Source organism: Eptesicus fuscus, chromosome 9 (genome assembly GCF_027574615.1).
Source record: "Eptesicus fuscus isolate TK198812 chromosome 9, DD_ASM_mEF_20220401, whole genome shotgun sequence".
NCBI classification, from domain to species: domain Eukaryota; kingdom Metazoa; phylum Chordata; class Mammalia; order Chiroptera; family Vespertilionidae; genus Eptesicus; species Eptesicus fuscus.
Window position 1 is genome coordinate 12009123 of NC_072481.1, and position 14937 is coordinate 12024059.

At 39.9% G+C, this 14937-nt stretch overlaps 1 protein-coding gene across 8 annotated transcripts in view; it reads right to left on the reverse strand.

The window, feature by feature from the left end:
- Positions 1-1219: 1219 nt before the first annotated feature.
- Positions 1220-14937, reverse strand: part of EIF4G3 (eukaryotic translation initiation factor 4 gamma 3) — a 270009-nt gene continuing 256291 nt past the window's right edge. For all 8 annotated transcript variants that reach the window (XM_054720419.1, XM_054720417.1, XM_054720413.1 and 5 more), the window contains 5 exons: positions 14183-14281; positions 10202-10348; positions 8836-8920; positions 5252-5398; positions 1220-1832 (listed from right to left, as the gene is read on the reverse strand). In XM_054720419.1, the coding sequence (XP_054576394.1) occupies positions 1651-1832; positions 5252-5398; positions 8836-8920; positions 10202-10348; positions 14183-14281 (660 nt within the window). In that variant the 3' untranslated portion in view covers positions 1220-1650. The remainder of the gene's footprint in view (positions 1833-5251; positions 5399-8835; positions 8921-10201; positions 10349-14182; positions 14282-14937) is intronic.

The following is a 14937-nucleotide window of genomic DNA, read 5'->3' on the forward strand; positions in this document are numbered from 1 at the left end:
TATACTTCACAAATCTTGCCAAGTCTCTTAATGTGAATATTTCTTCAGAGATGAAAGCCAGAAGAACTCTTTGGTGTCCAGATACAAAATACAGAGACTGTTTATTTGGGAGCAGCCTGTCTTCCTTCATAAACACATTTTGTAGAGAGATGGCCTATAAACAACGGAGATGGGAAACCATCTATAGAGACTACAGCTTCATGAAAGAAGGAAACCAACAAACAAACAGCACAGCACGCCAATATCTGTAGGAGAAAGAGAAGCCCAAACCACAGTTGGGTTTTATACTCACCAGAATGGCTTGAGTCAAGATGAAGTTGGGGAAACAATGTGATTTTCACACATGGGATTGGTTTGTTTTTAAAACCCATGCCCACTTTTTAAAAAGTGTGATTTAGCTCTGGTTTCTTTCGTTCTTTAGAAGCCATCTTTGGAGGCAATGGATGATTTAAAAATCAGTAGTGGGAGTCTCAAAGTGACCTAGTGTTCCTAGTCCCAATTCATATAGTGGAACACTTAGTTACTTAAAAATTGCCCTTAGGTTTGCTCCCACCCAGAAGGCATTTCTCATTGGTGTTGGAAAGAAGCTTCCCTGGACTTCCAGAGGGGCTCTCCCACAAATGCCCTCCTTACCCAAAGCAGCTTGCATTTCCCAACGTAGACACACACTCTGTCAGTCTCCCCCCCACCCCTCTCCTCTCCCAGGAGCGATCTGGATTAGACAACAAACAGCACCTCCCACATGGGCACACATGCAGCAGCTGTCAAAAGGAGAAGTCAGTTTACTTTCTTTTAAACTTGCAATGTTTGCCTTTATTTTGTTCTTTATATTTTGAAAGTGAAAAGAAATAGTATTGAGTCAATTTCTTTTTGTTTTTTTAAATATTTGTTCTATGTATTTACAAGCCTTATAGTTGCTCTAAAGATTTCAAAAGTATTAAGAGTACTTTTCCAAGGGTAGCACTTTTTTTTTTTTTTTAAACAATTCCTGGAGTTCTCTGGTCCACAGCATTTTCCTTCTGTTCCAAGGTTATGTATGTTTTGATTACTATTGTGATTTTTTTTTCTGAAGCAAGCTGAGAGGCAGGCAGAAAGATTTGATACCAAAAAATAAAATAAAATTAAAATTAAAAAAAAAAAATCTTTCTTACCTTGTTCACCCCAAACCTTCTTAAATCTGGACTAACTACTCTGCGTTAAAACAAACGTGAGGTGCGTCTGAAGGGGAGGGAAATTTATTTCTCTGCTTTTCTATTATACAAGTTGTTTACAGAAACTGCAAATTAAAAAATTACACTGGCATTTGCAGTCCTTAAAATAAATTAAAAGTTCTCAACTTTTTTTTTGCTAAACAGATGTGTTTTTTAAAAGTATGAGTCCTCGTTTAAAAAGAAAAGATTATAACAGAAAATATTTTCTATAAATAATACATGTATTTTGGTTTTAGTGCTCCCGCCCTCAGGTTGAAGTTTACTTTTTTCCAGTACCTTTTTCCTCCATGATCACCTTTTTTCTCTTTCCCCTCTCCCACTCGTGCACACGTGGGGGTTTCTGCGAGAATTGGCCTTGCTGCACTGTGATTGGCGAAGACGTGAAACTTTTTAAAAAAATACTTAAATTGTTTCTTTTGTTTCGTGTGTATTTGAAGTTTTAGTTATCCTCCGATTCCTCTTCTGCTTCCCGGAGCCACGTGAAGAATGCTGTGACAGATTTGAGGGCCACACCCTTCCCATTTTGCTCTGCGGGGTCCTTGCTACTTTCCCATTTGTAGAAGGCATCCTCGGAGATTACCTCTTCGTCATACAGGCAGTCAAAAAACATCCGTAGCAAATCTATAAGGAAGTGAAAATAAACATCTGTTTTGGGGCAGTTTAGTTGTGAAGGAAAGATTATATTTCCAAGTAATGAATGAATGCACATTAATTCCCCAAGAAAAGAGCATCCATGACAATTCATTATACTCCCTCTTGATAGTATAAATAGCAGAACAACTGTCTAAAGAATAGGAAAAGAAGATGCAAGCAGTTTAAATTATTTCTTATTCCTGTTGTTTTCAATTTGAACTATTTTCTGATAATGCTGAGCTGTTTTGTTTAAAATTAAATATATTTTTATTGATTTCAGAAAGGAAGGGAGAGAGAAACATTAGGATGAGAGTGAATCACTGAGTGGCTGCCTCCTGCATGCCCCACACTAGGGATTGAGCCTGCAACACAGGCATGTGCCCCTTACTGGAAAACCCAGGACCCTTCAGTCCGCAGGCCGATGCTCTATACACTGAGCCAGAGCAGCCAGAGCTGAGCTGTTTAATGTTATGTAGTTGTCAACTTAAGCACTTTAAAAATTAAATAGAAAATAATTTTTTTAGCCCTGGCTTGGTGGCTCAGTTGGTTGGAACATTGTCCCATGCACTGAAAGGTCACTGGTTCAATTCCCTGTCAGGGCACATAACTAGGTTGTGGGCTCGATCCCAGGTAGAAGTGGGTGTGAGAGGCAACTGATTGATGTTTCTCTCTCACATTAATGTTCTCTCTCTCTCAAATATAACCTAGGGTGAGGGTTAAAATAATAATAAAACTTAAAAATTTTTTTATACATTTCTCTATTATTTGAAATTTTATAATAACAATATATTATTTTTACAGTATTTGGGAGGAAAAGGCAGGATGTACTTCCCCCCTTCTAATATTATTTTCAAAATGAAAAGTAATAATTTACATGAAAAACCTGGGTAAAAACTTTCTTATCTGTCAACTGTTTCCAATGCTCAGATAATCTGGTCAATATTAATTCTCTGTTTTGCTCTCACAATGGAAACTTAATTTATATTATTGTTCAAAAAAGGGAGAAAGTTGGTAAGAATATAAAACCCAACAGAGGGTCTTATATATCCTTGAAAAAAAATTCCTTCTTTGCAGGCTCTTAAAATTCATTTAACGTTAGCTTGCTAATCATTCATATTAATGGAGGGATGCAGTGGAATAAGCAATAATTGCTACTAAATATTAGGCTTAGAATGAGTTATATTAAAATTTCTCTTTAGATTTATTTTGTAATTTTATTAGTCCAACTAATATTGAAGTCACTTCTTTCTCTAAATCCCAGTTGGTCTATGGGGAAATGGAAGCAAGTGGCTGATTATGTTGTTGGTAAGTTTAGAATTAAACATCTCTCCGGGGATTATTAAAGTTGGTAATCAATTTCATCTATTTATAACCATCTCTTAAAAAGTTAGTGTCCTCATCTATAATAAGAAAAAAAAAGCCATATGTTAAACAACCTTTCAAAGGTCTGGAGAGAGAGAAAACAAAGTAGATTCATTCTCTTATTCACACTTAGATGTCTCTCCAGTTATACCCTGAGAATGATTTGTTTCAATCTTCTCCTTTATCTCCTAGAACAGTGATTTTAAAAATTTTTCATCTTATGGCACACATAAAGTAATTACTAAAAATTCTGTAGTATACTAAAAAAAGTATTTTTTGCTGATTTGACAAAAAAAAAAAAAAAAAAGGTATAATTTTGATTCATTCACACCAGACGGCTATTGTGTTGGCAGTTGTCATTTTTTAATTTGACAATCTAAGGGGAAGAGGTCAATGTCCCTGACTAAATAGTCAGGAATTGAATATTGTACAAAATTCTAGCACTGCCCTGGCTGGTTTTACTCAGTGGTTAGATAGTGCTGGCCCTCTCACCAAAGGGTCACGGGTTTGATTCCCGGTCAAGGGTGAGTAACTGGGTTGCAGGTTCGACCCCCAGCCCCAGTCAGATCACGGTGTGTGAGGAACCCATCGATCTCTCTCCCCCTTCCACTCTCACTAGCAATCAATGAAAAAAATATCCTCGGGTGAGGATTAACAACAAAATTCTTTCTGCACACCAGTTGAAAATCTCTGTCCTAGAAGGATTCATCAGCTCTAGCAAAGGAACACTTTGCAAAAGCTATAACCTAAGGAAGTGCCCAAGATCAATAGCCACATAATATCTACTTTCACAAGTTTCAACTAAATTTTTAAGCTTTAATGTAATTCAGTTAACTTACCAATATCACCAAGTCTTAGATGTCAGGTTACCTTATTTGTCTGATTAGCCAGAATTAATCACAACCCTTAACTGAAAACTAGTCTAAAATGCCTTAATGACTTTGCAGGATTCTGAAGAGTATCATTCTCTTTCATTATTAAGACCTGTGTCGCCCTAGCCAGCTTGGCTCAGCGGAATGAAGGGTCCCAGGTTCAATTCCGGTCAAGGGCATGTGCCAGGTTGTGGGCTTGATACCTAGTAGGAGGCATGCAGGAGGCAGCCAATCAGTGATTCTCTCTCATCATTGATGTTTCTCTCTCTTCCTCTCTGAAATCAATAAAAATATATATATAAAAAGATCTGTGTCAAAAAAAGTGAAACTTATATAATATGCATGCTAATATGGAGATGCCCTAGCCCTGAATCGTCCAATAGGGTAGCCACTAACCACAGTGGCTATTTACATTTATATAAAATTTAAAATTTAAGCCCTAGCCAGTATGGCTCAGTGGATAGAGCGTCAGCCTGTGGACTGAAAGGTCCGGGGTTCGATCCCCAGTAGGGGGCATGCAGGAGGCAGCCAGTAAATGATTCTCTCTCATTGATGTTTCTATCTCTCTCTCCCTCTCTGAAATCAATAAAAAGATATTTAAAAAAAATTTAAATTTAGTTCCTTAGCCACAATAGCCACATTCAAGTGCTCAACTGACAAGTGGCTCATGATTGCCACAATGAAAGACAAAGATATATTTCCATCATTGCAGAAAAATTTATTAGACCTCTCAAGAGTGAGGATGAAATATCTAATTTAAACTAGTTATTATTTTCTCATGAAAGTACATAAAAAATGTAGGTTCATTAAAATTGTTGGTTATCGCCTAACCAGTTTGGCTCAGTGGAGAGAGCGTCGGCCTGCAGACTGGAAGGTTTCAGGTTCGATTCCGGTCAAGGGCATGTACCTTGGTTGCAGGCACATCCCCAGTGGGAGGTGTGCAGGAGGCAGCTGATCGATGTTTCCAACTCTCTATCCCTCTCCCTTCCTCTCCGTAAAAAAAATCAATAAAATATATTTTAAAAAAATAAAATAAAATTGTTGGTTATCTGAGTTTTGTTACCAGGAATTCCTCTAGTATCCCTGTTCAAACCCATCATACCATCACTAAAGTCTTGGCCTGGTTAAAGCTCACCCACTGGTTGGGTTAATTGTAGCAAGATGTAAACTTACTGGCAGGTTGATCAAGCTTGACTATTGATGCTTGTAGTGCATAAAGTGCTTGCAGTTCCTTCTCTGTATCCGAGTCTAGGTACTTGAGTAAGATCGGCACTCTCTGCTTGATCACAGCAGTGTCCACTCGGAAGGTGGAACAGTCAGCTAGAGGTGATAGAAGAACTAAGCATTACATTTAAGGAATTAACACACAGTCATTTTCAATTTCTGAGCCATTAAGACACATATGACTCTATAAGAAAAGAGGAAGCAAGAAGGTCCAAGGCTAAAATTTTGAAATTCAAAATGTTCTGAAATTCTTAATGGGACATTCTTTCCGAAACAATAAAAGAACATGGAGGGGTGATGTATTCTGAGTCCTGGGTTCCTTCAACAGTTGTGTACCCAATTCTTTATCTTTAATCACAATCAAACAGGTCCAGTGGTTTTATGACTTTCCAAACTAGAAACTCAACATTAGAAAGGAAATTAGATTGACAGTTCATGTAAATCTTTTCAGAAGAGTAAAAGAATTAGAACTGCTTTATTATTAACTAGAGGCCCGGTGCACGAAATTTGTGCACGGGGGCGGGGGGGCGGCGCGTGTCCCTCAGCCCAGCCTGCACCCTCTCCAATCTGGGATCCCACTCACAATCCAGGACTGCTGGCTCCCAACTGCTTGCCTGCCTGCCTTCCTGATTGCCCCTAACCGCTTCTGCCTACCTGATAACCCCCTAACCACTCCCATGCCAGCTTGATTGATGTCTAACTGCTCTCCTGCCAGCCTGTTTTGTTTGCCCCCAACTTCCCTCCTCTGACGGCCTGGTCACCCCTAACTGCCCTCCCCTGCAGGGTTGATCGCTTCCAACTGCCCTCTCTTACAGGCCTGGTCCCTCACAATTGCCCTCCCTTGCAGGCCTGGTGCCTCCCAACTGCCCTCCCTTGCAGGCCTGGTCCCTCCCAACTGCCCTCCCCTGCTGGCCATCTTGTGTCCACATGGGGGCAGGATCTTTGACCACATGGGGGCAGCCATCTTGTGTGTTGGAGTGATGGTCAATCTGCATATTACTCTTATTAGATTGACGGTCAAGGGCATGTGCCAGGTGGGGGCAGCTGGTTTGCCCTGAAGGGTGTTCCAGATCAGGGTGGGGGTTCCCTTGGGGTGTGGGGCAGCCTGGGCAAGGGGCCTGTGATGGTTTTCAGGCTGGCCACGCCCCCTGGCGACCCAAGTGGAGGCCCTGGTATCTGGAATTTATTTACCTTCTATAATTGAAACTTTGTAGCCTGGAGTGGAGGCCTAGGCCAGCCAGGGCTGCAGAAGCTTGGCTTCCTCCATCGCCCAGGGCAACCCTAGCCTCCTGCTCTTCCAGCTCCGTGGCTGCCGCCATTTCTGTTGGAATTTATTTACCTTCTATAATTGAAACTTTGTACCCTTGAGTGGAGGCCTGGGCCCGCCAGGGTGTGTGGAAAGCTTGGCTTCCTCCATTGCCAGGGAAACCGAAGCCTCCCTCCTGCTCGCTCCGTGGCCACAGCCATATTGGTTGGGGTTAATTTGCATACTCGCTCTGATTGGCTGGTGGGCGTGACTTGTAGCAGAGTGATGGTCCTATCCCCCCACCCCGCACCTCCGATCGCAGGCTTGGCCCCTTTCCAAGTCTAAAGCCTCCACCCCAGGTTTAGGCTTTGGAAGGAGTTCCCCCAACCCAGAACCTCCGATTGCAGGCTCGGCCCCTTCCCAAGCCTAAATCCTCCGCCCCAGGTTTAGGCTTGGGGAGGGGTTTCCTTCCCGCACCTCCGATCGCAGACTTGGTCCCTTCCCAAGCCTAAAGCCTCTGCCTGATGGCCGGCTGGGAGTGACCTGGGTGCCGAGGAGGTTCCCCAGACCCAGGTATGTATGCAAATTAACCGCCATCTTGGTTGGGTTAATTTGCATACGCACCCTGATTGGCTGGTGGGTGTGGCTTTGGCATAGCGAAGGTGTGGTCAATTTGCATATTACTCTTTTATTAGGTAGGAGGGTCAGGACTAACTGTGACAGTGGCAGACAACATATCTGACCTGGGCCTTTCGGGGGAAGGCACAATACAAGGGCTGAGGAACGCATCCCCAGAGCCAAGAAGCATAGGCTTTATTTCCTCTGAGTTGGCACAAGGACACAATATTGTTTTTAAAAGCAGCTTTTATATTTTCCAACTGATTTTATAGTGCCAAAGTCTTCCATAGATAATGTAAATTATTTAAAATTTTTTAATCAAGACTTTCTATTTAGCTTGTTGTTTATTCGTTAAAGAACTAACATTGAAGAAACATTAATTGACAGAAAATCTTAAATTAGAATCCTGAAGCTGTCTTCCAAAATGATAAAGAGAAACCTAAAATTCAGAAAAACTTTGGAGTTGAATTTTGTTTTCCTATTTCAGTGATACAAATGTGGATTTTTATCTGAGGCTAAGAGGATGATCTTGTTAAATACTGTTAAATATTACAGGCAGCTTGGAATATTTAGGATTTCTACCAATCCTTACCCTATCCATCTATGAAATTCATCAACATTCAATGAAATTGGCTTATATAAAGTAAACATAAAGCAGAAGCAGCAACTGGTATCTATTTCCTCATATATGTAGTTATATAAAACTAGAGGCCCGATGCACAAAGATTCATGCAAGAATGGGCCTTCCTTCCCCTGGCTGCCTGCACCGCTTTCGCTCCAGCTGGAGCCGCCTTTTTGCTCTGGCCCTGAGCCGTCTTTCCGCCTTTCCACGCTGTTCAGAGGCCCAAAACAGCTGGGGCAGAGTGGAATGCCTGCGTCCCACCCTGTCCCCGGCTGCTCAGCGCCTGTGTATGCAAATTAAACCTCCATCTTTGTTGGGTTAATTTGCATAATCGCTCCTGATTGGCTGGTGGGCATCTCGAAGGTATGGTCAATTTGCATCTTACTCTTTTATTAGTGTAGATGGCTTTTCTGTTGAGATTAGTCCTTGACTGATATTAATAGGTTAAGAATATTCAACCTGGCCTGGCCAGTGTGGCTAAGTGGCTGAGCAGTGACATATGAACTAGAAGGTCAGGGTTCAATTCCTGGTCAGGGCACACACCTGGGTTGCAGGCTCAATCCCCAGTTGGGGCGTGCAGAAGGCAGCCAATCAATGATTTTCTCTCATTACTGATGTTTTTTTTTTCTCTCTCTCTCCCTTTCTCTCTGAAATCAATAAAAATATATATTAAAAAAAAAATCCTCAATCCGTTCATTTTAACTCTTGAAAGGAAGAAGGAGGAGGCTTTGAGTGTTGGAAGTGAAAAGTAAATTCATAACTTTGAATGTGAATTAGAAAAGCCACATGCAACACAGTATAAAACACAGTATAAAACAACCAAAGGCATGCAGTAAGCTGCTCAGATCTGGGCTCTTTGCAGGCAGGGCAGCTAGTTGTCCCCTGCTTGAGACAGCCAGGCATTGTAGACAGAAATGCATGCATCTGCACAGAAACTGAGCTATATAGGGCAAGTTTTAAAGACAATATAAACTCAGGCCAAATCATCAGTATTTGACATAGTGGAGATTTCAGACGTTAAACTTTGCCTTTAGAAATGTTACTTACCTATTATAATAGCTGCTTTACAAACGGCTGTCATTAAAGCTCTAAGGAATGTAGGTGAACTCATCTGGCTTTCATCTAGATTAGCCTGATATCAAAAGTAAATGGAACAGTTTAAAGGTACCCACACACACCAGAGAAATTAATTCCCCTAAACTAGGTCCCGTCTGGCACTAAGGGCAGATGGGGTCACATTCAACCTTCTTGCAAAAATGAGTCTTCTGATTCACTGGAAAATACTTAGGCTACTGCCAGTACTGTCTGAAAATGTTCTAAGTAGCAGTATTTCATTTTCAGGGGTGTCACTGCCTACCTTTGCTCATTCCATTATACAGTGCTGTGTACTGTATACATTTGGAAGTGCAATGATTTAAAAACATTTTTTCCCCTCAAAATATAACCCATATTAAGATGTTATCCAAATCTATAAATTCGAAAGAACTATACCACCACCACATTGTATTTTAAAGACTACTTTTTTCAGTAGTGTGCAATTCTTCCTAGGTGTGCTAACCCTGCTTTTTACCTTAATTTTAATGTTGACTTAAGAGATAAATCTCAAGTATTGCCTCAAACAAATCCTTCAGGTGGTGGTGACAAAATTGTTACTCTTTTCTAAGGATGGCAAAAAATATATTTAGAAATATGCTAAATAAATGGGCCCTCAATTTGTTTTTTAGTTTATTTCTCTTAAGATCTTATTTTTCTTAATATCTTCTTGCTATGAAACACTGTCCTAAACCAGAGGAGCAGCAAAAGAAAATGACAAACAAAAGAAGACATCTCCTAGGCAGGTATTTTCTTTCTTTTTAGAAAGCAAGCAAGAATTTGACCACAACAAAATATACTGAGGGCAGTGAAACAAGGAAGGGCATAGAAGAAGCAACAGGAGGCTCTAGGTTGGGCTGCTTTGGCTCCCTGGGAAGCCAGAGGAAAGGGGGAAAAGAGGGCCCTGGAGACAAGTTCAGGAGGTTAGCCTGGAAAGAGTTGCTGCTGCCCAATGCTCCCCTGCTTGCAAGTCTCACAGGGTCCCTTAGAGTTTAGAGGATGCGTGCCTGTGGGAAGAAGGAGAGAGGGAAGGGAATGGCATGGGCGTGTTCCCTGGAGCACAGTGTAGTATTTTCCCCTGAAGGGGTCAGGCTAAAACCGATTGGCTACGAAAAAATTATAGCTCTCATTATAAAACTATGAATCTTATAAAAATAGAAAAACAGCCTTATTGTTTAAAATACAAATACATGTAAGAATAAAAATAAACGTCATTAAAGTTAAAAACTCCCATGAAGGGAAAGGGTAATGTGTGAATTAAGGAGATCCCTCAGGAATCTTTCTGGCAGAGCTTTCAGGGAAGGTGACATAGTCATTATACCTCTACCCAGTCAAAGATCTGTTCATCATTTGCTTTCTCCTCAATAATGAGTTTCTCAAGTCGATTATATAGCTCTTCAGCAGAGAGTTCTTTCTTTGAAAGTGCTTCAGAGGAACAGGAACTGTCAGATTCTATAAAGTCCAACTTCTGAAACATAAAATGTTAAACACATTGATATAATTCAGTGTTATAAACACCCTGAGAGGAAAACAAAGTTGTGGGGGTATCTTCTATTTTACACGGGATCAAAATGATCAGCACTAGCCTTCTGAATATTTCTCCATTTTTTTCTACTGTGTATTTCTGATTCTACTTACAAACAAGTAAACAAACAAAACTCCTAGAACAATCTCTCTGGGTACACTCAACTTCCAATCATTCTGGGTTTGTCTTGCTCTTAGCGTATCTCATAGGGCCTTAGGGCCTTGTTAATTTTTTAAAATTAATTTATCTTTCTGCTCCTCAAAGTCAGCAATTTCTTCTTATAAAGCATTTTTATATGTTTAGTGAGTTAATTTTCCAATATATGTTATTATAATTTTAAAAATTTAAGTTATAGTAACATATATTGATACAGGGATTTTTTAATTTATAAAATTCAATGATATTCAGTTTCATAGAACAATACCAGAAACTTCATTAGTAAAACAATTAATAAAATAATGTATCTTTTGCAAAAATTAAGTATGAATTTTTATGGGAGTAGATTAGTCTAAATCAGTATCTCCTGACTGAGCAATTTCAATTGCCCTATTTTCAAGTTCGCTGAGCTTTTCTTCTGCCTGCTCAAATCTGTTGTTGAACCCTTTTACAGTAATGTGTTGCTTAACAACAGGGACACATTCTGAGAAATGTGTCATTAGGCAATTTCACTGTGGAATCATGGAGTGCCCTTACACAAACCTAGATGGTAATAGTCTACTACAAACCTAGATTATATAGTAAGGCCAACTGCTTCGAGGCTACCACGCTGTACAGCATGTTACTGTACTATAGGCCATTGTAACTCAGTGGTAGGTATTTGTGTATCTAAGTATATATAAACATAGAAAAGGTACAATGCAGTTGTCCTTGAACAATATAGGTTTGAATTGCATAGATCCACTTATATGTACTTATCATGAATGGAGCTTGCAGGGCCAAAAGTTGCTCTGGGTGGGTAAGTCAATGAGTGAATTTGAAGGTCTATAACTTACTGTACATTACTGTAAACTTTATAAACACTCTACACTTAGACTATACTAAATTTATAAAAATATCTTTCTTCAATAATAAATAAACCTTAGCTTACTGTAACATTTTTATTTTGTAAACTTTAATTTTTAAAAACTTTTTTGCCCTAACCAGGTGGCTCAGTTGGTTGGAGCATCATCCTATACTCCAAAAGGTTGTGGATTAGCATCCTGATCGGGGCACACACGAAGGCAACTGATCAATGTTTCTCTCTCTCTCTCACCCTCTTCCTCTAGAGACCAATAAAAACATATCCTCAGGTGAGCATTAAAAAACAAACAAACAAATCATTTTGACTCTTTTATATTAACACTTAGCTTAAAATACAAACATATTGTATAGCTGTACAAAAATATTTTCTTTATATCATTATCTTATAATCTTTTTCTACTTTTGACATTTTTTTAACTTTTTTAACTTTTCTTGTTAAAACCTAAAACACAAACATATTAGTCCAAGCCTACATTGGGTCAGGATTATCAATGTCACTCTTTTTCACCTTCACATTTTGTCTCACTGGAAGGTCTCCAAGGGCAATAACAGGAATGGATGGAGCTGTCATCACCTACGACAGCAAAGCCTTCTTCTGGATTATCTCCTGAAGGAGCTGACTGAGGCTCTTCTTGGGGGGGTGTCACTCTTCAAAAATATGTCCATGGTGGTTTGCTTGGTTTCTTTTTATTTTTATTATTATTTATTTATATATATATATATATATTATATATATATAACATTGATTTTTTTACGGAGAGGAAGGGAGAGGGATAGAGTTAGAAACATCGATCAGCTGCCTCCTGCACACCCCCTACTGGGGATGTGCCCGCAACCAAGGTACATGCCCTTGACCGGAATCGAACCTGGGACCCTTCAGTCCACAGGCTGACGCTCTATCCACTGAGCCAAACCAGTTAGGGCTTTAATATATTTTTTTATTGATTTCAGAGAGGAAGGGAAAGGGAGAGAAAGATAGAAACATCAATGATGAGAGAATCATTGATCGGCTGCCTCCTGCACGCCCCACCCTGAGGATCGAGCCCGCAACCTGGGCATGTGCCTTTGACCAGAATCGAATCTGGGACCAGTCAGTCTGCAGGTTGACGCTCTATCCACTGAGCCAAACTGGCTGGGGCTTTTAAAAAAATTTATCATAGATTTGCTTGTAAGCAGATAATGCACCATGCACATTCCTCTTTATTAAATGTAAACCTTTCAGTGTTGGGGTCCATGTTGTCAAACTTTTCAAGGAGCTTGTTGAGGTCTGCAAATGCTTCTGCTAAAGCCTTCATGGTGAACTTTCTTGGAGGTTCTTCTTTTTCTTCTGCAATTTCCTTTCTCTTGCCTCTTCTCAGCTATGTGTTCCTGTTCTAGTACCAACAACTCCTCGTTAGTTAATTCCTCGGGAGCCACCTCTAGGAGTGCTTCAATGTCATCCGCAACCACACCCAGGTTAAAGTTGCTTGTCATCTCAGTCACAAACTGTTGATTTTTGCAACTTTTGCTCTACAATGACTGCTGCAGTGTCACTAAATAACCAGAATTTTTCAGCTCCATTATAATCTTACTAGAGGCCCGATGCACGAAATTTCATGCAAGAGCCTTGGCCCCGGCCCTGCCCGTTGCGGCTGCGGCTGGGGACCTCTGCCACCTCTGCCGTGGCCCCCGCCTGCTGCGGCTTTGTCTGGAAGGACGCACGGTCTAATTAGCATATTACCCTTTTATTATTATAGATGGGACCACTATCATATATGTGGTCTGGCTTTGACCGAAATGTCATTAAGTGTTGCATGACTGTAGTTAGTTTTTACTTTATCTATTGTAATTTTTCAGATCCAGAATTTGTTTAGTTCTTATTTATAATTTCTACTTCTTTGTCCATATTCCCAACTTGTTCATACATCATTCTCCTTTAGTTCTTTTTCCATGGTTTTCTTCAGCAATTTGAGCATATTTGAAACAGTTAAAGTCGTTGTCTAGTAGTACAATGTTTTGGGCTTCCTTAGGGATGCTTTCTGTCAGTTTCTTTTTTTATCCCTGTGATTGAGCCATATTTTCCTGTTTCTCTGTACGCTTTATAATTTTTTTGTTGAGAACTAGACATTTTGAATATTATAATGTAGAAACCCTGGATATCATTCTCTCCCTTCCCCAGGGACTGCTGATGGTGCAGTCATCTGTTTGATGACTTTTAGACAAGGACTACATTCCTTCTTGTGTGTGGTCATTGATGTCTTTAATTCATTAACTCCACAGGCAGCCAGTAACTCCTATTTTGGTCTAATTTAAATGACTAGAATGTTAATGAAATTATCTTCATTTCCTTTATAAAACAGACTTACTATGGCCCTAGCTGGTTTGGCTCAGTGGACAGAGTGTCGGCCTGTGGACTAAAGGGTTCTGGGTTCAATTCTAATCAAGGGCACATGCCTGGGTTGCAGGCTTGATTCCCAGTAGGGGGCGTGCAGGAGGCACTGATCAATGATTCTCTCTCATCAGTGATGTTTCGCTATCTCTCTCCCTCTCCCTTCCTCTCTGAAATCAATAAAAATATATTTTAAAAATAATAATAAGATAAAATAGACTTATTATGGTTGGCCCTTGAACAACATGGGGGTGAGGGAAACCAACCACCTGTGCAGTTAAAATCTGTGTATAAATTAAACTGGTCCTCCACATATACATATTCCATATTCCCAATTGTGGGCTGAAAATATGTACTATCAAACAGGAAGGAATAAGTCTTGTTCTTACCTGTTCCAAGAGAAAATTATGTACATCTTTCCCTTCTGGTAAAAAGTCCTTCCAGCTGAGGTCAGCCTCCCTCCATAGGGCTCCCACTTTCTTATGGCTCTGAAACAGAGATAAGTCAAAATCCATTTACTTTTACATTGGCAAGAGAAAAAAACAGAGTGCAGAACTGTTAAGACTAAAAAATAAAAACTTTCCCTTGCTGATATGAAGTTAATTTCTTAGGACTCTAAGCATTGAAACTGAGATGTCTGAAAGGATGGAAATATAATGGTGAATGACTGAAATTTAGCTGTTTAAGGTTTAATCATTTATTTTACTGGATGACTAATATAAGGATTGGCAAGCTGGTACTTGGAATTAAAAAAGTGATTAAAACACAGAGTTTACAAATTCAACACTCTCTTTCCTAGATATTGCTATTAGCATCTGCTATTAAAGCCATTCAACAATCTCACTGGTACTCCTCTTCCTAGTAGATCACAATTATGCTGCCTAACATGAGAAGGCTAATAAAGCTGTTGCTCTTGAACCAGGAATGAGAAGTATTTCAAGGGAAAAGCAGGGGTTGAATGCAAGAAACAGAGAAGAGCTGTGATCAGCTGGAAAACTGATGAGCGGGTGCAAGTCCACTGCTTGCATAAAGGCACAGCGATAAAGGAAAACGGCAGGTTTGAGGCTGCCTGACTGCAGAGTTTAGGCTCTATGAGCATTTCATTTTAGTTTTTACAAAAAAAGTTAACAAGAATTTTGAGTTT